At 38.7% G+C, this 24982-nt stretch overlaps 3 protein-coding genes and 1 non-coding gene across 6 annotated transcripts in view; 1 reads left to right on the top strand and 3 right to left on the bottom strand.

The window, feature by feature from the left end:
• Positions 1-798: 798 nt before the first annotated feature.
• On the bottom strand, positions 799-5649 carry wdr12 (WD repeat domain 12). 2 transcript variants are annotated; one of them, XM_085347724.1, is made up of 13 exons: positions 5504-5649; positions 5150-5244; positions 4059-4153; positions 3834-3940; positions 3281-3396; positions 3037-3191; positions 2901-2946; positions 2726-2811; positions 2501-2641; positions 1653-1758; positions 1432-1564; positions 1120-1192; positions 799-1030 (listed from the first exon to the last, which is right to left on the bottom strand). In XM_085347724.1, the coding sequence occupies exons 1-13, from the start codon at positions 5542-5544 to the stop codon at positions 959-961; spliced, it is 1266 nt and encodes a 421-aa protein (XP_085203850.1). In that variant the 5' UTR covers positions 5545-5649; the 3' UTR covers positions 799-958. The 2 variants fall into 2 exon arrangements, with proteins under 2 accessions (XP_085203850.1, XP_085203851.1); XM_085347725.1 differs by lacking the exons at positions 5150-5244; positions 5504-5649 and adding an exon at positions 4955-5019.
• Positions 5650-8643: 2994 nt separating this feature from the next.
• Positions 8644-14852, bottom strand: nop58 (NOP58 ribonucleoprotein homolog (yeast)). 2 transcript variants are annotated; one of them, XM_085347320.1, is made up of 15 exons: positions 14735-14852; positions 14234-14310; positions 14057-14109; positions 13728-13852; positions 13511-13647; positions 13258-13322; positions 12867-13001; positions 12413-12558; positions 12126-12252; positions 11766-11929; positions 11534-11668; positions 9367-9428; positions 9128-9279; positions 8920-9047; positions 8644-8821 (listed from the first exon to the last, which is right to left on the bottom strand). In XM_085347320.1, exons 1-15 carry the CDS (start codon positions 14777-14779, stop codon positions 8762-8764), a joined length of 1611 nt encoding a protein of 536 aa, XP_085203446.1. In that variant the 5' UTR covers positions 14780-14852; the 3' UTR covers positions 8644-8761. The 2 variants fall into 2 exon arrangements, with proteins under 2 accessions (XP_085203446.1, XP_085203447.1); XM_085347321.1 differs by having other exon boundaries at positions 8920-9044.
• On the bottom strand, positions 12005-12087 carry LOC146608525 (small nucleolar RNA SNORD11B). The gene has a single exon (XR_014905229.1). It is a non-coding gene; the product is annotated as a small nucleolar RNA SNORD11B (small nucleolar RNA).
• A 656-nt stretch (positions 14853-15508) lies between the features above and the next one.
• nufip1 (nuclear FMR1 interacting protein 1) overlaps positions 15509-24982 on the top strand; it is an 11175-nt gene continuing 1701 nt past the window's right edge. The window contains exons 1-8 of the mRNA XM_085348212.1: positions 15509-15822; positions 16280-16353; positions 16822-16923; positions 17021-17083; positions 17162-17238; positions 17352-17444; positions 17592-17761; positions 18095-18214. Coding sequence (XP_085204338.1) covers positions 15582-15822; positions 16280-16353; positions 16822-16923; positions 17021-17083; positions 17162-17238; positions 17352-17444; positions 17592-17761; positions 18095-18214 — 940 coding nt within the window. The 5' untranslated portion in view covers positions 15509-15581. The remainder of the gene's footprint in view (positions 15823-16279; positions 16354-16821; positions 16924-17020; positions 17084-17161; positions 17239-17351; positions 17445-17591; positions 17762-18094; positions 18215-24982) is intronic.

Genomic DNA, 24982 nt, shown 5'->3' with positions numbered 1-24982 from the left:
GCATGTTAAATCTATATGTGTTCTACGTGATAATGTCAAAAGAAACTAGAGATTCTGATGGTCGTGATACTGGCTATATGAGTCAGTCTATAAATAGTGAATGTAACTAAAATTCAAAATGAATGTAGATATAATTATTTATTATAAATGAATGAGTCCCTTAGGAACTTCAGCACCAATATGTTGGAAAGCTTATCTGGTCATATCAGTTGGTTTCAGTCGTCAAGTTGTTAAGAAAGTTATGTTAGGCATATTAATCAAGGAGGAGTTGGAGCTCCTTTTTTCATCACACCTCCACTGACAAACCAGTTGGAGGAAATAGTCAACAGGTTGACTTTGGCTCTTGAGAAATATGAGGAAGTTTATAATGTGTTAAACATTTTTAAAAGGTAGTTTATTAATATAAACCTTGAGGTTGTCCAACTGATGTTGTGTAGGCATTTTGCTAATTGAAATGAACTGAACGATCCTCTCTGCAGACCTGATTGCCCATTGTCCTTCTTCGCGGCTGAGCAAAACCAAACAGTGACTGGTGTGCAGGACAGACTGGATGATGGTGGTGTAGAAGATGACCAGCAGCTACTTCCACTGACAGTTCTGATCTGTCAAATGTTTCTTTAACTTGAGTAACTGGAAGACTAGTCAGGGTTGAGGGGAAGATGAATCAGTACAGTGACATCCTTGATATCCTGCTCCAGAGCACACACACACTTTATAAACTGTTATATATAAATACTGTATAGTTAAATGAAGGTGAGGAGACAACATTTTAGGAGAAAGATTTAATTTATAATCTGTTTGGATAACACTGAAACGAGGACGAGCTATAAGAACATTTGTGTAAAACGAATCAGGAAAGCAAAGAACAAAGCCAAGATATTTGTCCAACACTTTGAAGTCCTTGATTTAAGTCCTGAATATTGTCTTTGTGTCTGTCTGTCCAATGTGTGCTGAATCTTTATGCCTCTGCCTGTTGGGCTGAGTATCTGTAGGTGTACAACTTGTTATCTGCGCCTCCACTCAGCATCAGCTGCAAACAGAAACAGAGAGAGGACACTGTGAGAACATCGCTGTTTCCATCTATCAACTGTTGGTGTGCAAATATCGTACACATCGTACCCCGCTTTCTGTCCAGTCCACACAAAATACTTTGTCTTCATGGGCCGCCAGGTCATACAGAGGAGCCTTACAGCTGGGAGACAACAGAGAAATTTTTTAAATATGTAAAGAGTAGAAAATATTTCTGTTAAAGAAGTAATCAGAACAATAAATACTTGGGTCAAGTACAGATGCCTGAAAATTCTACTTAAGTACAGTAACTAAGTATTTGTACTTCAATACTTCCACCTCTGGTCATGTCCCATTAGAAATATGTTCCTTGTGACTAGAGCGGAGCCCTTAACAGTAGTACCAATTATGAGCTTCACTTACCTTCTGGTATCCCAAAGTTTGACTAGGTTGTCAAGGGAACCCGAGACCAACTGGTGCGCATGTGATGGTGCCCACTTGACAGCGGTAACCCAGCCAGTGTGAGAGGTCAGCGACAGCAGAACAAGAGACCCATCTGAAAGAAGAGTTGTAAAGATGACAAGAGTGACAAACAACAATACAAGTCGAAACATAGATGTCTGTGACATTTAGAACAGTCGTACCTTTGGTGCGAGGGTCCCACAGTCGGATGTGTCTATCGGTGCTACCTGAGGCCAGCCGTCGACACAAAGGTGAGTAGGAAATACAGTTAAACACTTTGCTGCCCGTCTGTGAAAAGAAAAACAGTGAAACTGGTAAATACTGGAAAACTGAGAATATGATAACAAAAGGTAAACTTGGTGGTTGATAAATATGCTATTTCAAACTATTTGAGATGTTAACCGAGTTTTGAATTAGTCTGCAACCCTAATTTTTCTTAGGATTGGGACATGCATTGCATACATCCACTACACACAGGCATATAGCAGTAATACGTAGTGTATGTCACTGGTTTGATTTCCTCTATTATAGGCATTTTAAATCACTCATACACTGAAGAAACAAGTCAAATTGTGGCTCTGAGTCTTTTTTATCATTTATACCTGTGTTTCACCCTCTGTGACATAGCTAATAGAATAAAAGCCTGTAAATGGTAAATGGCCTGTATTTGTATAGCACTTTACTTAGTCCCTATAGACCCCAAAGCACTTCATACTACATTCAGTCATCCACGCATTCACACACATGTGATGGCAAGCTACATTGTAGCCACAGCTGCCCTGGCGCACTGACAGAGGCGAGGCTGTCGGAGACTGGCGCCACCTGACCCTTTGACCACCATCAGTAGGCAACGGGTGAAGTATCTTGCCCAAGGACACAACGACCGAGACTGTCGGAGCCGGTGCTCAAACCGGCAACCTTCCGATTACAAGACGAACTGCCAACTGTAGGATGATGCTCATTAATCTGTCACATGAAACAACCAAAAGTGTTTATTATCGCTAATTCAGTCACTTTCTATTTTTCTCACCAACGTAGTTTTCATCCCTCCAGTATCGACGTCCCATATGCGGATGGTGTGGTCCCAAGACGCACTACAAACCTCCTCACTGTCACACCACAGGACAGATGACACTGCCTCGCTGTGTCCCGATAATGTCATCAAGGGAGTCTGTGCCCAAGAAAACAAAAACTCATTTTGCAATGACTTAGTGGGCTTATTCTCCAGTCAATCATACTCTGGTTGTGCACTCACCCTGGTAAGGCCAAGCTGCTGAGTCTTCTGTTTTTTCCTTGGTCTGTCAGCCGGCTCCTCGATCTCATCCTGCTCATCTGTAGGCACTGACAGCACAGGAAATATAGTTTATAGCAGCATCACAACAATACCTTTTTTAACAATAAAGAGGCCTTGAATCATTCTGGGATCATACCTGCTGACCAGATCTTCAACATTTTGTCCCAGGAGCCACTGCAGAACTGAAAGTGTTTACCACAAACATCCAAAGTCATTAATCGCAGCACTCTTTGTTGTCTTTTAAGTTTTTGTCTTGCCCTCTCCAACCTTACCTTCGTTCCTGTGGGGTCTACAGAAATGGTGTCAACACTCCCCGCGTGTCCACGACAGCAATGTCTGGCTTTCACCTTGTTTCTCTCCGAGTTCCACTCCCACAGTAACACGGTTTGGTCCAGAGAGGCCGTCAGAAGCAGAGAGGTCAGACCCTCTACACAGAAAACATCCACAAAGAGGACTTAATAAAGCCTTTGACTATTAACATAGCAGTACATGTCTGTTTCATTTTGTCCCACTTACCTCTTTTGACCCAGGCTACGTCTTTGACCACATCTGTATGTCCAGCCACAGTCATCGCAGGCTTGCCCTCAGTAGACCAAATTCTGGCAGTCTTGTCGTATGACCCTGTTAGGATCCTGCAGGGGAAAAAATAAGGGTCATTCCATTTCAAATCATTATGAGCCTTCTGCTCAAACATCTTCAGTTTCACTAAAGATTTTATGGATATTATATATAAAAAAAATGTTGCTGTGAAATTTTATGTTCATATAGAAGCTTCGAGCTTCTGGTTCTTTGCCATGTACAAGAACTGAACTGAAAAAGAAGCCAATGTCTAAAGACAAATTAGACAAGACTTTCAGAAAGCCTGCAGCACTATTTTAAAAGGAATAGAAAGTCTGGCTCCTTGAAAGTAAAAGATAAAGAATAAGGGGTGGTTTAAGACTTTTGTTTAGCTAATGAACAACCAAGAAGACAAAAAAAGAAAATATGAACACATCACAACAAACTTTTTGCTGATCTAATTTCCCAATTAATAAAAAGCACACTGATGGTCTGCTCTTAACCATCTTACCATTCAGCATCAGCATCTACAGAGCTAATCCAGTCATCATGCATCATACACTCCTCGGGTTCTGGGGCCGTGATCCGCTCCACGTATTCTATCTCCACAACTTCTTCCTGGAACATGGGCAAACAGAGTAAAACATCTGGTTAATGTTGTTTTACTCATGTGGATGCTTGTGACTCGCTTTATACAATATATCCATACGAGTTTAAGCACTATAGCAGGCCATACCGTCGATATACCCTCTGTCGCCATGTGAGTTGACAGTGAGGTTCGCAGGAACTGACCCCTGACCAGGAAGTCAAAGTCCACTTTACTGTGAGAAGCTGTTAAGAGAACCAAATAAATTATCTGAGATTTTTAGAAGTACAGTCTGTGATAAGGACTACATTTGACATACACATACACAAACATATAGCACAACCATTTAAAAATACTACTAAAACTAAATCTACAGAACAATCAGGTGCCACAATAAGATGCCACACACAGTATTTGTGCCAGTGCAAAAAATAGTTTGTCTGCTACAAGAAAGTGGAGAACACCACAGGCCTAAACCCTGCAGGCCTAACAGCAGGAGGTGCATCACTCAGTCTGTTCTTCATCTGGAGACACTCGTTCTCTCTTTCTCTCTCCCGCAGCCGTCATTCCGAAAATGTTCACCTCTTCCTAAATAACCAAATCCCATGTGTTGCCAAATAATTTTTTATTGGTCAATATGGTACACTTTTACACTAATACAAAAGGGGTGGCATTTTTTCCTGATCTTTTTTTGTGCTGTCCTTAGAAAACAAACTTTTTACCATTGCATCCCACATTAAATGTGACAATAGTAGAAAAAAGCATCACATGTATTTTTATGATTGTAGCTCCGGATTTAGTGGCCTATCAATAAAATTTAAAAACTGGTGTATAGTTTGAAGCCTGAACTTTCAACACAAGTTGAATGGAGATTAAACGTGGCTGCAGCTTGTTGCTATGGCATCTTAAATCGGTCAGGTGATTTGGAGATGAGGCGTGTCCATAGACCCCAGAGTGTAACAATCAATGCATGTGTGAAATCTAAAAATGCCCATGGCATTGATTCAAAATGTACTCTGGCACAATCGTAAGCATCAGTTGCTTACAAGAATATTTTAGGGCATGCCAGCCCATCGATCTGCCATGCGGTGCCACCACGTGCCACTCCATGTAGATCCGCCCCTGTGATTGAGGATTAGGATTATAATGCTATTTATTCTGTGTTTACAGCTCTGCAGCTGGAGGCTGAATTGTAAAGAAGGTGGGGAATAGTTTGTGTGCCTATGATAAAGTGAGCTTACCATTTTTAGCTTCCAGCAGCTTGTTGATTACATTGCTGAGATCCTGCACTTCGGATGCAGCTGGGATGGAGAACGGGACATCATCTACAACGTACCTACAGAGATAGACATATTTTAGCTGCTGCCGGAGTCTACATAACTTCACATTGTTAGCATTAGCATTTAAAAAAAACATCGCTACGAACTAGCCACGATCAGAACTACAGATAAAAAAAAATTTGCTAGAGGAAAAGACAGAACACCCCACAATGAGATGATACTGTTTACTCTAAATTACAGCTAGCAAGTTAGCTAGCTCGCTTGCTTGTTTGTCATTTTCTGTTGAGTTTTTTCTTTCTTTCTTTTAAACCTCACCTTTTGTCTTCTGTGAAGAATCTTGCCTGTATCTGAGACATTTTTAGCTAAGTGTTTATTTTGCCAACCACGAGCTCTAGAATATTAAAATACAAGGAATCCTCATAACACGCTTCTCGTGCAGTTTTGCCATGTGGTACGAAACAAACCACTGCAAAACGAAAAGCAGAAGCTCTGCGATCGTCTAGTGACGCCTGGCCAGTATGCGAACTTCCGCTTCTCCCAAGCACCCAAGTTTGGTCACTCGGGAGTCCGGACTGACTTCCTTAGGATGGCAGAACTCAACGGTAATGTATTTAATGATAAATCCTCTACGAACCAGTTATTACGATGATTAGATGAACATCAATGTAAAATGTTTGTATTAATGACCTAAAAGATCTAGAGACTGCTTTTTACATTCATCGATGTGAGATAGCATTTGTCAGTATACACGGTGGAATTTAATAGAAATAATATTTTTATTTACATTGGGTGAACAAAATAACCAATACCAAAGTTTCCTCATAACTTCTGATAGCTTATCAGCACTTTTAATCATTAAAAACGAAGGTTAGCTTCACCTGACAATACAGTGTATTAGCATATGAGTATAAACACGAGTCCAAAGCATCAGGTCTGAGTATATCGCCTTTATATGTAATGAGAGCTTCAAAGGGTTTAAATGTTTTTGCCTAATTAAAAATGTAAATTCTTTACTAAAGCAAAAGTACAAACTCCGAAATGTACTCAAAGAAAGAAAGTAAAAATGAGCTCCAAGGAGGAAATTTTTTATAACCATTTTTGTACAAAGGTAACCTTATACTATATAAATGTAATAATAAAAATAATATTAGAACATGAAAATATAAATATTATTGTTATTTAAATTTTGATTCAAATTAATGTATTCAGTTTGAGAACATTTTATACCTATTTTCTATTGCCTACTTATAGGGTGACTTTGCCTCCACACCAACAGTAAAATAAGAAAAGTCAGGGATTACGGTGGGATTCAACAGGTGGGGGGAGTATTGGGGCCACATTAAGAAAAGAATATATTGTTCATCATTTTGAGAGTACAGTAAAAATTTCGAGATTAAGTCGAACATCTATTTTGAGAAAAAAAAGTTGACATGTGATTACAATTACAATTCATTGTTTAGATAGCTTAGTGAAACAAATTGATCAGCTGTCTTTTGATACATCATCTTCATTGCATGAGGGTGTAATCATCAATAACCTTGCATTAAGAGCCATTGGTTGTTTTCCACCTAACCAGATCCAGCTTTCTACACCATCTTCTTAATGTCTTTATACTGATCACCACACTGTGTCTATGAGCTAAAAGAGAAATCATTTACTTTCTTGTTACTTAAACTGATTCTGAAGTATGGTTTGTCTTGAAACAACTGTAATCTCCACATTTTGATATTTCCTCAAAATACACTTTCAACTTTAATCTCAATATTTGGACTTTATTCTCAGAATGAACAACAATATTATTTTTCTTAATGTGGCCTTAACCCTCTACTGCACACATTTTGATGGTACATGCTGAAAATGATCCGAGTCATTTTGGACCGTTTTAGTGCCAAAATAAATAATTTGAAATTTCAGACAACCCCTCTCCAATAGTGCCAGACATCAACAGAGAAAATTATTAACTCATAAATAATTACACAACTGTTAAAAAAAATAATTTTGCTTTCTAAGTATTCAAAAAATGTCAACCAATTTTTAAACAAATAACTAAGTATGGCTTGATACAGCCTTAGGTTCGAATATTAATTCTCACGTTGTGAGATTTTGCTGTCATTCCGTGACAGTGTGTGAAACTTTTCTTAACAGTTCTTCTGTGCTGTAAAACAAAGGTGCACATTACACTTTATACACATGCATCTTGCCTTATTTGAGTCAATACAGTTTTACTTGTATTCTGCCAAATCACAACAGAAATTGCCTGAAGGTGGTTTATATTCTAATGTATGAACCTACAACAATACAGAGAAAACTCTGACAATTAAATGGCCCCCTAAAATCAAGCACTTGGCTACAGTAGGAATGAAAAACTCCCTTGTAACAGGATGAAACCTCCGGGAGATCCAGACTCAGGGAAGGGCGACCATCTGCAGCGACCGGTTGGCTTGCCCTCTCTTATTGCTTCATTTTTTGAATTCATAAAGCAAGGACTAATATTTTCAAATTCTGTTTTCTTAATTTACTGATTAGGTACTGCTTGAATTTGCTTGTCCTTAAATGGCACCATTTGGTCATCCACACAATCTTGTATCTTTGCACTCATGTTATTTTCTTTATTTAGAGTGCAAGTCATTTTAAATATAATCACTAGAGCAAACTCCTCACATCATGCAGTCCTATGACTATGTCAGAATGAGGTGGGGCATCCTACCCTCACATGTTATAGGACCAAAATTTGACTTTTCCAAACACTTTGATTCAAGTTCAAATGTACTGGGCATGAGGCTTAAAAAAAAAAAAACCCAAAACATATACTATATCTTTTTCCATCTTTGAGTGAAGTTACTCTTTTCTCTCCCAGGGAAACCCAGCAGCTGTACCTTTAGCTAGCAGACACACTGTGTTCACACAGTTTGCTGACATTTGTTTAGCTGATAAAAATGTTGAATTTGAAATTACATGCTACTTAGAAAAACCTCACTTATAACACTATAGATAATACCACTGAACCTAAAGTAACAAATCTGTTTTGAAAATATAAGTAGAAAGTGTTGTGGAAAAATATAGGGATTGAAAGTAGTCAGAAAAATAAATACTCATACTATTGCAGACAGCTAAATCTAGCTAGTATAATAAGTGAAGTGTTTGTACTTAATTACTTCCCACCCCTGCTGGATGCATTTATTTGTACATTAAAAAAAACAAACACACACACACAGCATTTGAGCAAAAGGTTTTATTTCACCAGGCTTTGTTTATCACAAGAGAACTGGGAAATCTGTACTGAACTCATGACAAAACTAGATCTCTTCATGAATAAAACAAATGCTTGTCTACAGAGGCTTCTGGTAGATTAAGCTTAAACATCTTTGAAAAAAAAAAAAAAAAAACCCAAAAAACTTTTATTGTACAGTCTCTTTATGACCAGAGAAAAGAATGAGATCTAATGATTACTCTGATGTTTACTTCGAACTTCTTTTCAGATGTCCACAGACAGGCACTCAATACTGTAGTCCTCAGAAAATATAATTGAATAATAAAAATAAAAGACAAAAATCTATTTACACTCTCCTCTTTTCAATCTTCTTCCTGCTCCTCCTTTACCTTCTTTTTCTTTTTTTTCTTCTTCTCTGTTGTCTAGAGAGAGAGACAGAGAGAGAGAGAGAGAGAGTTCGATCATTAAAGGGGAGGAAGAAAAAAAAGGGATAATTTTAAAACTTTAGCTTCCATCTTACCTCAGTAACTGCTACCACCTCTTCTTCCTTTGGTTCTTCCATTTCCTCCTCTGCTTTCTTATCCTTCTTTTTCTTCTTTTTCTTCGGGGTCTCCTCTGCTGCCGCTGATGTTTCTGCTTGTTCTTCTTCTAAACACAGAGCCAGAACACTATCAGCATCACAGATCCAAATGCACAGGAGGCAGAGGATTGATTCCAAACTCACTCACCTTCTATTACCAACTCCCGTTTTGCCTTTTTGGGTTTGACTGCTGATGTCGTGGGCTCTGTGGCATCCTCTTCTTCTACCTCTTCAAACTTCCTCTTCTTCGATGTGGACGGAATCGTAGAATCACCTGACGGATCATAAATTCTCACTTCACTGTGAAGGAAAAGTAGTAGCAGGCATTAACCACCATACATGTGTAGATGTGGAAATATGCAAAATATGCTGCAAGTGACAACTAACCTCTTGTGCTGGTATTTCTCTACCTTTGCCATTGCTTTGCCTGTTCCACTGATTCTTCGGATCTGAAAAGAAAATGTGGATTCAATGACTAAAGGAGGGGGAAAAAATAACAAAAACAGGGATTTTACCAGGATAACAGATTCAGAAGAAATACAAAAATCCATTACATATAGTACTTTTCTACCTGGACACTCAAAAGTGCTATATTGGAGCAAGATACTACTTGCATTTAGCATCTTGCTCAAGGACTGGGGATACTGGAGTAGCCAGACATGGAATGGCGAACTGTCTGATTAGTAGATGACCTGCTCCACCTCCTGAGGTACAGCCACATTTGTGAACATGAGCCAGAACTGCTGTTGTGTTCTTAGGGCTAATGTTCAGACTAAAGCAAAACGAGAAACTCTCCAGTGATCAGACAAATCAAATTTGCAATTCTTTCTAGAAAATAGGGATATCCAGTCCTGTGAACTATAGGGGCGAGAGGCCATGTGGCTTCTTATCAGCAGTCAGTTCAAAAGCCTCTGATAGTACAGGGATGCATTGATGGTTATGCAACTGTCACATCTGGAGAGGCACCATCAATACTGAAAGGTATACACTGGATTTAGAGCAACACAGGATTACCATCCAGAGTAGAACCCTTGCATAGTTAAACCAGACAAAACTAAATGGCATAAGGCATCTATTACATGGTTTCACAGTAGAACAGGTTGGGTACTGGTCTGACCCAGACCTTTGACCACTGGAATCCATTGACACATTACAACGAAGACAAGAAAAGGATGACATTCATCTTCCCAGTTCCCAGACATTTAAGGACTGCTATAACAAAATGGGGTGCTATGCTGTGTTAATTATTAAACAGCTTTGTCCCATCATTCAACACTACCTTTTTTGCTGCTTAAAAATGGTAAGTTTTGGATTTTAAACTGCTAAGACCCAAACTCTTCCATGACATGCATTTTTAATTTCTCTTTGATATTTGGACATATTGGGACCTAATGAATGTAAAAACAAAGAATTACCAGATTTTTATTTTTGCCCATTTTTTGTTCCACATATGAGGACATAGCTGTGGGCGGTATAAACAGTATACAGTAGAAACAATATAAATTTGACCAACGGTAGACATTTTGACTATACCGCGATAGCGCATGGTGACGGTCTCATCAAGCGGTGCCTGTTTTGGTCGAAAACATTGCAGCGGCTGCGAACAATATCTGCAAATTATGCCGGGCGACAGTAACAGCAAAGAGACAAAGCACTTTTGGGATATGGGAAAAGCCAAAAACTGCACTTCCTCCACTTCCGTACCATTGATTCATTAATGCAGAATTTTCTCGCAGCTGCTCTATTCCCATGTTGTTGCAATATATTAATGATTAATCTCTCAGTCAGAACATGGCATATCATGTTTAGGTGGAAACTAGTGAGCAAACTTCCTGCTAACTTCTAACGCCGTTGAATTTAATAAATTCTGTTTTCATGGATGCCTGGATGTTAAACTTAATTGTTAAACCTGGTAAAGCCGCAACGCTGATTATTTTATTAAAAATTAAAGAATTTAGACAGTTTTTAACTCTCAGTGATGCTGTAGTGTTTGACTGACTTTGGGACCTGAAGGAGGAGTTTTGGACCCAGATTACTCCACGAGGCTCCTGACTACGGCAGCCGTAAGGCTCCGGTAATCCATCAAGCTGTACGCCTTCATAGCTTACCAAAGTCGTATTAAATTATTTTTTTTTGACAGATTTCTGCGCAGCGTTTACCACATAAAATCAGTTAGAGGTCAGTAAGCACAACCAGAATTCATACATAAGGCACACTGTCAATTTTTGAGAAAATTAAAGGATCCTAAGCGTGCCTTATAGTGTGTAAAATACGTTATACAGAATATTGCGATATACATGTCACATGCTTCAAATTATACCGTGATATTGATTTTAGGCCATATTGCCCAGCTCTATGAGGACATTTGTTTTAAATTTCGATACAACAGTGGCAGTATACTGTCCTTGTAAGTGGATATCAGGCCCTTGTAGAGCAAGATTTAGTATTTTGGTCAGACAACCCAAAATGTGATGTCCACATATGTGGACGTCAGGGCCAAGGATGTTAAATAGCATCCCAACTTTTCTGGAATAGGGGTTGTAGCTGTACTTACCCCCTTATCTTCCAACTGACGTAGTCTGGCCTCCAGCTTTGCACGGTTCTCTGCACCCATTTCTGCATTTGTGTCTTCTCCGAGAGCATCATAGCGAATAGCCAGGGCTGCTTTAGCTGCCAGCATCCTGGAAATCTGCATTGGCATTACAGAAAACCAAAGCCTGAGTTGACAGCTTCACATTGTGGCCACCAACCATTATTCAGTCACATATCACACTCTAAGAACATACCTTGCCCTTGTTCTTAGCAGTTGTCTGGCCCACTAGAGAAGCATGGTATATGAGACCATACTTGGGTGTGTCTTTGCGCGTCTTCAGGGCTCTAAAAAGAGCCTTCTCTGCTCCAAGGATCTGGACTGTGGAGGCTGGATGCTTTGCCAGATTCAGAAGGGAACCTGGATCGCACAATGAATGAAACAAAGAACTGTAGCTATGGCGCTCTTCAAAGACCTGACTACTAGTGCTTTCACTGCTAGCTCAGATGAGGTAGTGACTTAAAACCATCAGTCATGTTCAGGAAAGTGACTTAGTGTCATCATCATCACTGCTAGGCCAGTTTTCACAAATGACATTCCCCCCCCCCCCATTCACCTGCATGTGAGATGAGACGGGCGCCAACCAGCTCCCCCACCATTACAGTGAGGTTGGGAGCGATTGCCATCATTCTGTTCTTCAGGTAGTCGTAGAGCTGAGCCCGGTATTCTGAAATCTCTACCACCTATGGGAGAAAAAAAAAAAATAAAGAAAACATTCAAAAACAAATTCATGAATGCAGGGTACCAGTCACAAAAGGCAAAGACGCACAGAAAACCCTGTGTTTGCAACAGACAACAGTCATTGCCATCACAGTCACTGTAGCAAACAGTGAGCACACACACCTGATCACATAGGTGCCTGATGTTGCCAATGTCCTCCTCTGACACTTCTGTTCCCATGGAGATTTCAGCAGCCAGTTTAACCTCTGCCTCGATCTCCTCTGGGAGGATATCTGATAGATCAGAGCTGGCGACGTTTGTGCGATCACCTGCAGACACAAACATATGGCAGTTACTCAGGAATGTCACCACATGGAAGTTAAACCAATGCACGCAAGTCTTAGAGCAACAATACGCTGACTTTAAACAAGCTCAGAGCACTGTGGTTTACTCAGCCTGACAGGAAACCATAAAATTTTAAAGGATTGAAAGAGGCTCTGAATAAAATTAAAAGGTGCTAATGAATTTGAATGTGGAAATTGTAGGATGCTGTGTTTTTGCTGGCTTTACTCAAAATATTTAGGATATCTAGATATGCTTCTCTGACTGTGTTGTGCAAAAGCAGGATGGTCCTTACCTATCTTGCGGACACTCTTGCAGTAGGCTAAGTTGTCTGTGATCACTTTTCCCAGCTCAGGGAAATGCCAGCCATACCACTCTCTGCAACGCATTATGTAATTATTAAGTTCTTTGTCGAGGTCATCCAGAAGAGCTAGAAGCAAGGACGAAAACACAGTACAGCTGATGTTAACTGCTCAAATGATAATTTTTAGAGCAAAAATATCAATAATTGACATTTTTATTATCCCAAAAAGAAAAATCTAGATGTTTTCTTTGTTTGCAATGATAACAAACTGAAGGTTTTTGGACATTCTGAAAATAATTTAAACTGCTGATGGTTCTCTTGCACTACTGTCTGACATGTTGCAGGCACAACAACAGACATAACTGTGTAATACAACACTTACAAATAGCCTGCACAATCATTGTGTCCACCTTGTCAGGACTGAACTTCAGCTTGTAGCGGGATAAACTGCAACCAGATGAGAACACGAGTTAATTCAAATTTCTAGATTAATGAAGGGATTTTCAATAAGCTAGAGGATTGCTGCCTCAGTGGTAGTGACGAATGCTGAGAAAAATCTACACAAATATTTCAGACAGCAAATGTAATCATAGGCAGCAGTTGGATTCATATAACATAATATATGCACCACTAACCTGTGAGCCAACCCTAAAGACATAGCACTCATCTCCCTGGGAGGAAGTCCAGTGATGAGGCTCTCCATCTGACCCCTGATGCATCTCATCAGTTCAGCCACAGCAGGGCTGTGGACACAGCTCAGGTCCAGTTTTTCCTGAAGACCAGAAGTCATTAGAAACACAACGTTCGATAACAATGCTGTCTTTTAGGCTGACAGAAATATCAGTGACTTACTTTGATAACGCCACCGAGTTTTGCATCACTAATAGCCAGCTGCTCATGAGCTTCCTTGGCAACAACTTTCTTCAAGACCTTCTTCAGACTCTTGCCAAGTTTTCCCTCAACAAGGGCAGTTGCAGCTAAAAAGTGGAAATAGAGACTAAAATAAAGCTTAGCTGTGCTAAGCGCTTGCACAAAACACAAAAAGTGTCAACTCTCATATGTATGAGGAGGAATTGGTCTCAGCGGTAGTGACGACTGAGCAATACCTCATGTTTAATCAGACACAGCTTTGCATCACAGACTAATCTCAGGTGAACATTAGGGCTCAAATTTCTCATTACCTGCTAAAGCCTCTGTTGTGTCCTGGAACTTCTCAAAATGCTTCAGCTTAACGCTGGTAGGACAAAAGGAAATATATGGAAGTTACATTTCATCTACGATTTATAGTAATAAGTCCATTGTTATATTTCAGGCATAAAGAGTGCCGCCAGGTGGTAAAATGTAACATCAGCACTTACATTTTATTGGCTTTTTCGGGAGTTTCAAACTCCTTATACAGGCTGTCGACCTGCTGCAGTTTGGATTCATTGAGAACCTTAAAACACAATACACAGACATTAGTTAAAAGAAATATGTAAAGCAGTGAGATGGCTTACATCGTTAAGAATGTAACTTAAAGTAATGGCTGATGGACGCATTTGAACAACCTACAATTCTAAAATGCATGTGGAGTCAGCACCACCTCAGTGTGCACACGTGGTTGCAGGCCCTTCACAGTACAAGCTTGATGTTCACTTATGACTTAGCCAAGCTCGTGCGCAAACAAAACACCTTTAAATAAAAATGTAATCCATATCCACAAGTACAACGAAGAGATTGCTTTTTTCATACCGTAAATAACACGTTTATGACACCTACCGACTCTCAGTGAACTAGCTGGATGGCTAATCCGGGCTAACGCAAATTGCCCCTGTGGTCGCCCATTTTAAAAAGATTGCAAACAATAGTCGAATACTTACTTTGAATATTGCATATCCAGCTGCGGTTTCAAACAACACGAGCATTTTGGCAACGCCTTAGTGCAGTTATTGCGCACACCTCTGGAGCCTTCACGTTTCCACCTCGATCACCACGCTGCTGCTCTCACTCTGAAACACACGCGGCGTGGACAGGGCACCAGGAAACTATTGGGTTGCCAGGTTCGTTCACATCGGTCGCTATCCCCCGAGCTTAACATTAAAAAGACAATTTAGGGTTTATTTATAGATAAGCGGAAGAAAATGTTTCTACGGATGGGTGTATCGCGGTGTATCTAATGCACCGTATTGTCAATACGTTTTCTTTACCTTAGAATATGTTTCTGCTTCTATTGTGGAAAAAATACACTTTGAAATACGTTTAATTACGCACACGGCATACAGGTTAATAAAATCGAGCGAGCGGCCACTTAGCTTATGACGCTTACAAGATTTATGTGTTGCTCTTTAGACAATGCAGTGCATTTATAATATCTACCAGGCGGCTTTTCACCAAAAATGGCAACCCAAGAGAATTTGTTACATTAAACCTCGCGAGAAGTTGTAGCCAACTACTGGTAAAATCAAAATTGCAGTCTAAGTCTCAAGTATAATTTTTTTTTACCACAAAACTTTTTATACATATTAAAATACTTAACGTAAGTATGTATAGACATATATTTATTCGTTTTCGTCTGTGTTGGTTTATGGTCTTCCTTCTTTGGCGGATGTGACGAAACCATAGTTCGCTCAAAGTAAATACATGCGCCTATGAGGGCAACGCGTTGAGGAGAAGTTTCTCTAGAACTACCTTCATTCTCAGCGTGAAGAAAGATTTTGGCCTGGCGGTATGAACGAGTCGGCAAATTATCCTCCGCCCGACTTTGGCTCTCCTCCTTCCAATTCCTTCCAGTCGTTCCAGCAGCAGCAGTCGCACTCGAGTAGCTTCCATCCCACCATGTGGAGCTGGAGCGAAACGCCTACCGAACACACCTGGGGCTGCGACAGTAGTGTTGGCAGGCACCACGGGTCAGCGGCGAGTTATGGGTTCTCATCAAACCGTGGAAACCACGGACCTACACATACATACAGTGAGTGGAATATACAGTAGTTTCCCTATTGAAGATGGGTTCCTTCATGTTACTGTCGCCCTAAAGTGCACATGAAGGACCACATAATGTAAAGACTGACTTACACCATGGGGTTCTGCTCTAACAAAAAAGTCATAGATTTAGCAGTTATGTTGCAGTTAAGGAATAAGTGTTTAAAGCTTTATAGCATGTGTGAATGCAGCAAGTGGCGTCAGTGGGTTATTTGGTGTTAAAACACTTGAATTAGTTTCATAAAAGCCAACTAGTGACAGAACGGATACATCCGTGGAAGACAAGGAAAAATAAACTAAAAACAAAACCACATCCCCACAATAACTTTGATAGCAGATGTGTAGTTTAAGATACATGCAGTGCGCCTTTAGTCGCCATAAAGGACATGTCCGTGTGTCTGTTTTTTAAAGAAAGGTGTGTTTGAATTTCTTGCGTGTGTTTTCAGGTCAAAACTTTAGTCATGAATGGGATCGAGGTGGACATCAAAGCTACCGAGCTCCCAGCCATCATGGAAAAAAGGTGACATTTCTGAGAACTTTGTATTTATATTTAACCCTTGTATGGTGTTCGGGTCTGTGAGACCCGTGTTCAGTTTTTTTCAAAAGAAAAATTAAACAATTAATTTTTTTTTCACGTGTAAATGTGTTGTGTCTTTCCACTCACTCCACTTGATTATAACTGATTTATTTATAACATTTTATATAAAAGAAAAACGAGAAGCACATTAATTCATAAATGTGATCTAACAAAGGTAAAGGGAAAAAATTAACCATGTTTGCTGTTCATATGTCTTGTAATTGGGATGAAGTAAACATCTGTTGAGTAATTTAACATAAAATTGTTTGATAGTGTTAATTTGGAAAGCCAAAACTCTAGCGGGTCCACCAGACCCATGAACACTGGCTGAGTAACAAAAATACGAACACCACACAAGGGTTAAAGTGAATGGAACGTTGTTGGGAACTTTGAGCTTTTCACCCCTTGCAGAAAAACAGGAAAGAACCAGAGTATTCCCATTTTTGTGACACCTGCGACCGGGGCTTCAAAAACCAGGAAAAGTACAATGAGCATGTTTCTCAGCATGTCAAGGTATTTCACTCTAGGCTACTTACTAGATATATATTAGTGCTGTTCACATTGATATTCTTTACTTTTTACTGAGAGCTCCAATTGAATCCACTTTTAGTGTTCTGTGGCTGACTGCAGCTTCATGGCCCATGAAAAACTTGTCAGCATACACTGGAAAAATGTAAGTGGAAGAAGATGATGTAAAGTGATTAGCTTGTAGTAGTTCCCCTTTTCTAATGTGAATACTCTGTGTTGACAGAACCATGCACCAGGAACTAAAAGAATCAAACTGGACACACCAGAGGAGATTACTAAATGGAGAGAGGAAAGACGCAAGTTAGTTAGAAACTGTGGCAGTCATGAACTTTTGATGCAATTTTGCCATTAGTTAAGCCACATATGCATACTTCCCATGTCCAGTCATTAATTTGTCTTTACTGGTTTACTAGAAACTATCCAACACTTGTGAATATTGAGAAGAAGAAAAAAGTCCTGGAGGTGCGGGAGGAAACGGGAGCTGTCCTGGAAACAGCTCAGTTTGGGTAAATGTTTACATTTGAATGTATAAATTATGGATTTTGGTGTGCATCTCTTTTATTTTCTATTTTGATATACATTTTTTTAATTTGAAATGAAGTCTGTCTTACCAAAAAGTTAACTTGCATAAGCAATGATGTATTTATTTTCAGACGAATGAGAGGAAGAGGCAGAGGTCGTGGTTGGAAAAACAGAGGACTCCAAGGGCGACATCTGAGACGGCCACACTCATCGGACTGCATTGTTACAGAGAAGCCTAAACCACTCACCCACCCATGCAGGGACGGGGATCCACTCGGAGCATTAGCCACTAGTGACCATGGTGAGTTAATTGATCAAAGTTCAATCAAGCCTGTGCACAATCACCTACATAGAGGACAAGATCAAAAAGCTTTCACTGGTTATCCTCTGGTTATTCTTTGATTGAAATACACAGACACCCCTATATGGCCTGTATTTATATAGCGCTTTACTAGTCCCTAAGGGCCCCAAAGCGCTTTACATATCCAGTCATCCACCCATTCACACACACATTCACACACTGGTGATGGCAAGCTACATTGTAGCCACAGCCACCCTGGGGCGCACTGACAGAGGCGATAGTATATAGTGATAGTGATATATATATAGTGCTCTGTTTTTCATTGGCTCCAAGATTCTGACAGAGATGAGTCCAGGACCAGTGGCTTGGTTGTGGCCCCTAAGAAGATGAGCTCAGCTCTGGGATCCCTAGTAGCAAACTACGGATCAATGACCGAAAGTGATGATGAACCAGGTGAGCACATAGTGTTTGCTGGATAATAGTCCAAAATCTTCACCATGCAAGAAAAATGCTAATGATTCTGTCTTGTTGAATTGTTTTTATTTTGTTGTTAATTTACACTTTTTACTACCTCACCTATGTCGCTTTTCCACTACCACCTACTTTACTCATCTACTCTGTTTCAGTCTTTTTACATTACCACCTCAATTTGGGTGGGGTTGTTATAGCAGCGCAACCCTAAAGTTCCTTGACATGAAGCACAAACGTAAATGGACTTTTCTACCCTCTCTTGGGTGCAGTCTGATGACATTTCATTTTCGGCTCAACTCTGCTCACTTCAAACCCCGGCCCAATAAGTGCTAAAAAAGTACCTGATACGGTACCACTGCCTACCGGAAAATCCTAAAAACCAAGCTGACTAGAATGGAGCCTTGCTTGCACGAATGCAGACTGTATTCTTTTGGATCCAATACATGTAAATTTGTCAGTGGGCACGTGCAAGAGTAATATACTTATAGAGTTTTTTTTATGTGTGTGTGTGTGTGTGTGTGTGTGTGTGTGTTAGGGGTGCAACGATACACAAAATTCACAGTTCGGTTCATTTCGATACTTTGGTGTCTATGTCAATGTTCTAATTTTTCATGTGTCTGAGCGAACACACAAACTCCCTGAGCGGTCCCTTGGACCACTGTGAGCAACAGCAGACGTGTCCACTGTGGTCACGCCAGCATCTAATCCATCCAAGTTACATGGTTTATTAAAATAATCAAATTACAGCATTTACATTTATGTTAGACTACTTTTAATTAACTGCTTTAGCCCACTTACTATGAAAATTTAAAAAATCTTGTTCATGACCTGTGCAGTATGTTAACACTATTGGAAGTAAAAATAACTTGAACTCCAATTTTGAAAGTGCAACTTTATTTATTTATTTATTTATTTATTTATTTATTTATTTATCATAAAGCTCTGACTTGTATTATGAGTACGAGTCTGTGGTCTGGAAGAGAGTTCTGTAACTCTGTCTGCAAAATACAGTATATAATGACCAATGTTGGGCAAATAATTATATAGTTATTTCTACAAAAAAGTTACTGAGTTTTGCAAACAAATTTTTTTGCAGCTGTTTACCTATAAATGCTGCCAAGGCATTTTTTTTAAACAAACATTTCAAAATATTAACAGAACAATCAGGTGTTCTGCATCAAATTTGATGCCACACAAATTATTTGTGCCACTCCAAAAAATAATTTCTGTCCACTATGAGTTAAAGGAGAACAACAGCCTGATACCTGCAGGCCTGACAACAGGAAATGTATCATTCCTGTAACACCTGTAACATTTAGCAGTCGCCTCATTGTTCTGACACACACGACAAAACTGTTGACTACACTACACACTAACTACACAAGATTTGCGCTAAACATCGCAAATCTCTCACATCTCAAAACACTCCTAAGACTTCCTCCCGTGTCTTAATAACTAAATGCCATGTTGCCATATAATTTTTTTTGATTGATTGACATGGTACATTTTTCGACCAATGGGAAAGGCTGGGGGCTGGGGGTTGGTTTTGTTTTTGCTCAAACGCCGAGAGTGTTTCGATGGTTTTCTTTATAAAACGTTGTCTTTACCGTTTCTTCCCACATTGAATATAAACAACGATAGTATTCAGGGGGAAAAAACAAAACAAACATTTCATATATTTTTATCATAACTCTGGTTTTACGTGGCCTATTAACACAATTTAAAAACTGGTATAAAGTCCACACTTTTTCCGTCAATTGGTCCATCTGTCCTGCTCACATCTCCAAGATGGGCCAAGATGTGAACGGTCTGCTACAGAACTTGCTCTGTCTTAAAACTCCTTTATAAGCAGCAAAGCGAACTTTAAGGTGCACACTTCTAGCTGTATGTGATGGCAAAAAACCTGGGCTCAGATAAGAGAGCTCTTATCACTCCTACTTCCTCCCTGTCAAAACCTTCTGGTAAGAAAAGAGTGATGGAAACTGACACAGCGGAAAGCATTATTACGACGCTCAAGATGGCTATCGAAGAGCAAGGCGCTAACATCAAGAAGAGTATTGGCGACCTTAAGGTTACTATTAACTTTATCCACCTTTATTTCAGTACGAGAGACTTTTCTTTTTAGCTCCCTGAGATCTTCTGAGATAAAGCAGAAGAGAAAATTCAAACACTGGAAAACAAGGTGTTGGAGTTGTCTCGGTATAAACGAAGATGGAACCTGCGACTTCATGGGCTACCCGAAGAAGAAGGAGAAAACGTACGCAGTAAGGTTATTGAAATTTGCCAAAACATGGATCCTGACCACCGTGAAAAGTTCCCGGAGGTACTTGATTCAGTCCACAGGATCGGTCAACGACGTGAGTCCTCTTCTGCGCCACTGCCCCACGCCATAATCCTGCAATTAACAATGAGACACTTTCGAGACATCATCTGGAAGGCGGCGAAGCGATTTGACTACCTGAAGACAAGGAAGCTCCATTTCAAAGAAGATCTCTCTCCCGAGTACCGAGAGGCGCAACCAGCTATGGCCACAGGTGGAGAAAGCACGTAAGGAAGGGAAAATTGCCTAGTGCTTTTGTGAACAGAAAAGAAATTCACTGAAATCTCTTCGAGTCCTATTTGTGGATATACCTCAAGGTCTCTTTTCCTTATTGTTCTAAAGACTTATAGTATGCTGTTGCTGTTAAAATGTTTTGTGAAGCACTTTTTTAGACAGAGTAGTTCTGCTCTCTCTGAAGCTGACACACTCTTCTCAGGGTAAAAAGTTAATTTAGTTTGCAAAATTTCATCTTTGTCCTTTATTTCTTTTAATGCTCGAGGACTGTTGCGACTTTCATCTGTAAATAAAGCCGCGGCCGGCTGAGTTGGTTGTGTCCCTGTGACGCGCCTCCAATAATCCATAATGAGTCGTACTTGTACTTTGCGCATTTATTTTAAGAACAAAACAAAAACAAACATTTGCGCTTTCAATCAATTTACAACTAGCGCATGGATTAACTGGTGTGCCAAAAAATGACGGTCAACAGAAAAGTTTGCCCACAAACCACTCACCCAACACACCTGCTGCGAACACCGACATCAGGTAAATAGACTGTGACCACACCCACATACCATCACCTGAGACGCAGGTAAAACTATACACCTGTGCCACCAAAACAAAAAGGAAAAACATAAACATTGACTCTGGCTCTTACAAGGACTAAGGGACAATACCAAAAGGAAAGCTCTGTTTTTATATGCTAAAAGTTTGAATACTGACTTTTGTCTCTTACAAGAATCCCATGCTGAACTAAGGATGCTAACTTCTGGAAATCCCAATGGAGCGAAGATTTATGGAAGTCTCATGGCACAAACCATTCAGCGGGAACTCTGATTTTGAAGCATAAATTTAATGGAAAAATTATATCTTCAGAAACTGATCCAAAAGGATATTTTATTTTGCTGGTTGTGTGTTTTTCTTTTTTCTTTTTCTTTTTTTTCTTTTAATGATCAGACCCTCTTACTAGGTAACATTTACGGCTATAATAACAAACAGGAGAATATTGACCTAATACTTGTAGTAAATGAAAAAAATGAATCTTTAATTTGCTAATCTAAAGATTATATTAGGAGGAGACTGGAACCATTCACTCAATAACATGATAGATAGATTGCCAAGTAAAAGTTAGGAAAGTAGTAATTATATGTTGGATTTTATTAATGAAAGAGACCTAATTGATATCTGGAGATTCAAAAATCAAACCATTAAGGAATTTTCATGGAAAAATAGATCAGGTTCATTACAGTCTCGTATTGATTATTGGCTAATTTCTGATCCTTTATCTGAATATGTTTCTACATCAAAAATGTTGCCAACACCCTTGACAGCTCATAGAACAATTTTTTTTGGAGATATGTTTGTATGCCAGTAATCCGTCTAAAAGAGTGAATTCATATTGGAAATTAAATAATTCTCTTCTACTGAATGATTCTTTGGTAAAGGAAATTAAAACAAAAATAGATCAGTATTAGAACAAGGCATGTGTTGAAAATGCTTTTTGTAAAAATTGGGAGCTCATGAAATTTGAATTGAGGTCCCTTTTAATGAAAAGAGGAGCTGAAATAGTTAAAAATAGAAGAGAAAAAAAAAAGAAGAGTCGGAAATAATTTCATTTACAAGGCAAAAGGTGCCTTTGTGCGGTCAAGAAGGAAATGGCTTGAAGAGGGAGAACAAAACTCTAGCTAGTTTTTCAAATTAGAAAAACATCACAATACTCTTGGCAGCATGACTAAACTTTGTTCAGATGGGGTCATCACACAAGATCCTCAAGTGATTTCCAAGACTTGTGAACTTTTATAAAAATTTATATAAATCTAATTTTTCTACAGAAGCCATGGAAAAATTCTATAATTCCTTATTATATTAATATTAAATATTAAAAAAAATTAGTGACAATAATAAAACTATGTGTGATGCCCCATCACAACACTAGATATTGAAGGTGCTATTAATAAAATGAAACTTAATAAGAGTCCAGGGAATGACGGTTTGACTTCTGAATTTTACAAATTATTTTCAAAGGACTTATTGAAAGCATTGATAATGGAAAGCTCCCTCCTTCCTTGACTCAGGGACTGATTACTTTGATTCCTAAACCTCATAAAGACGCCCTTTTGATAGAAAATTGGAGACCTATTTCACTCCTGAATAATGATTATAAAATAATTGCTATGTGTTTGGCTAAAAAATTAAAATGTGCACTTAATTGATGAAACAGTCTGGTTTTATGACTGGCAGACACATAACTAACAATATAAGACTGGTAATTGATATTTTGGATCATTCAGATTTAATCACAGATAATAGTTTCTTTTCTTTTTTTCCTTTTTTTTTTCTTTTTTTTTTCTTTTTATAAAGCTTTCGACTCCATTGAACATGAATTCATGTTCAGAGCACTTGATATTTTTGGTTTTGGAAATATGTTTAAAAAATCAATTCAAACTTTGAGCTATTTGCATCTGCATATAATCAAACATATCAAAGATTTGATAATAACCGTGGGATCCGTCAAGGTTGTCCATTTTCTGCATATCTTTTCCTTCTTCCTATGCAGTTACTCTGTATTCATTTTAAGAACAGCAGTGTAATGGGTCTCTCTGTTGCTGGCAGAACATTATCTATTACTCAACTAGTAGATGACACAACACTTTTTTTTTTTTTTTTAAAAGATAAATATTAAGTTGATGAAGCTCTCAAAGTTCTCAATAATTTCTCAATAGCCTCTGGTTTAAGACCACTCAACATTACAAAATGTGAACTTCTCCCTGTTAAATTCTGCACAGATACAATTGTATCAGGTGTTCCTGTTAAAAATAAGGTTAAATATCTTGGTATTACCATTCAAAAAGACTAAGATGCTAGATTATCTGAAAATTTCGACCCTCTTATAACTGCAATACAACAAAGATTTAATCTTTGGCTTCAAAGAGATTTATCCATTACTGGAAGATCGTTAGTAGCCAAAGTTGAAGGCCTCTCCAGACTTATATATGCAGATATGGTACCTGATGTTTCAAAAGAATTATGCACAAAAATTGATAAAATATTATTTAACTTCATTTGGAAAAAGAGAATACATTATATTAAAAAAATGTAATGATAAACAAGTTGTGTTCTGGTGGCCTAAATTCTTTAGATTTCACTTCCTTAAATGTGTCTTTTAAAATCAAATGGATCAAACTCTTTTTAAAAAATCCCATTTCAATTTGGAATTTTATTACCAACCATATCTTTAACTCACTTGGTGGAGGAATGCACTTTCTGCTAAAATGCAATTACAATATCTCTAAATTACCGATTAAACTCTCCAACTTTCAGTCAACTCCTATCTCTTGGTTAATGATATACTCTCACAACCTTTCTCCCCATAAAGATCTCATTTGGAATAATCAGGATATTAAATTTAAGAACAAATCAATATATATTCAGAAATGGGTGGATAGGAAAATTTTACTTGTTAGTCAATTACTGAATGATAATTGTCAATTATCAATTAATTTTATAAACACCAAAATTGATCCCTCATGTAAACTGAAGTTTCAACATATTCTATTTGGCCTCTCACATACTGATAAAATAACTCCAGGAAAAACATATTATCAATCTTCTGATTATTTTTGCCAAATTTCACATACAAAATTTTCTCAACAGCGCCCAAACATATTTGCTTTTAAAACCCTGTTTTCCAATTATCTAGAGAATCTAAAGAACAGCACTAACTCCAAAGGCCATGCCAGTAGTGCACAATTGCGCACACGCAGATTAGAGGGAACATTGGGTGTCACGGTTAGATATTTTTTTCGATACATTTATTTTGTTATTATATTATTTTTTGCATCTGATGGCGAAATCACTCATCTGTGGAAAAGAGTTTATTACAGAGAAATGGCTCTTTCCAAAAGAAAAGCAATTTTGTAGACAGCATTAAAAGTAGCAATTGCCCTGTCTATCCCCTTTGCCCTCTTAGAATCATGTTCTAACGGGTGTCTAAATGACTCGCCGTTTGTAGCATGCGTGCTTGGTGTTGTTGTTGGTGTTGTTTTTGTCTGCTTCCACTTGTCTTTGCACTAGTGTGATGTCGGCGTAAATGTGTAATCATATTTGTTGCGTTCCGACCGATGTAACTGAGCATTGCTTGTTACATCCGACATACTGTTGTACTTTTTTCCACAACAGGCTTAAGTAGGGTCATACTTCACATGAAAACCAAA

The sequence above is a fragment of the Diplotaxodon limnothrissa genome, linkage group LG23, assembly GCF_057381915.1.
Source record: "Diplotaxodon limnothrissa isolate DT_005_m linkage group LG23, D_limnothrissa_male_GT1.1, whole genome shotgun sequence".
NCBI lineage: Eukaryota > Metazoa > Chordata > Actinopteri > Cichliformes > Cichlidae > Diplotaxodon > Diplotaxodon limnothrissa.
This window is presented reverse-complemented; position numbering and strand designations above follow the sequence as displayed.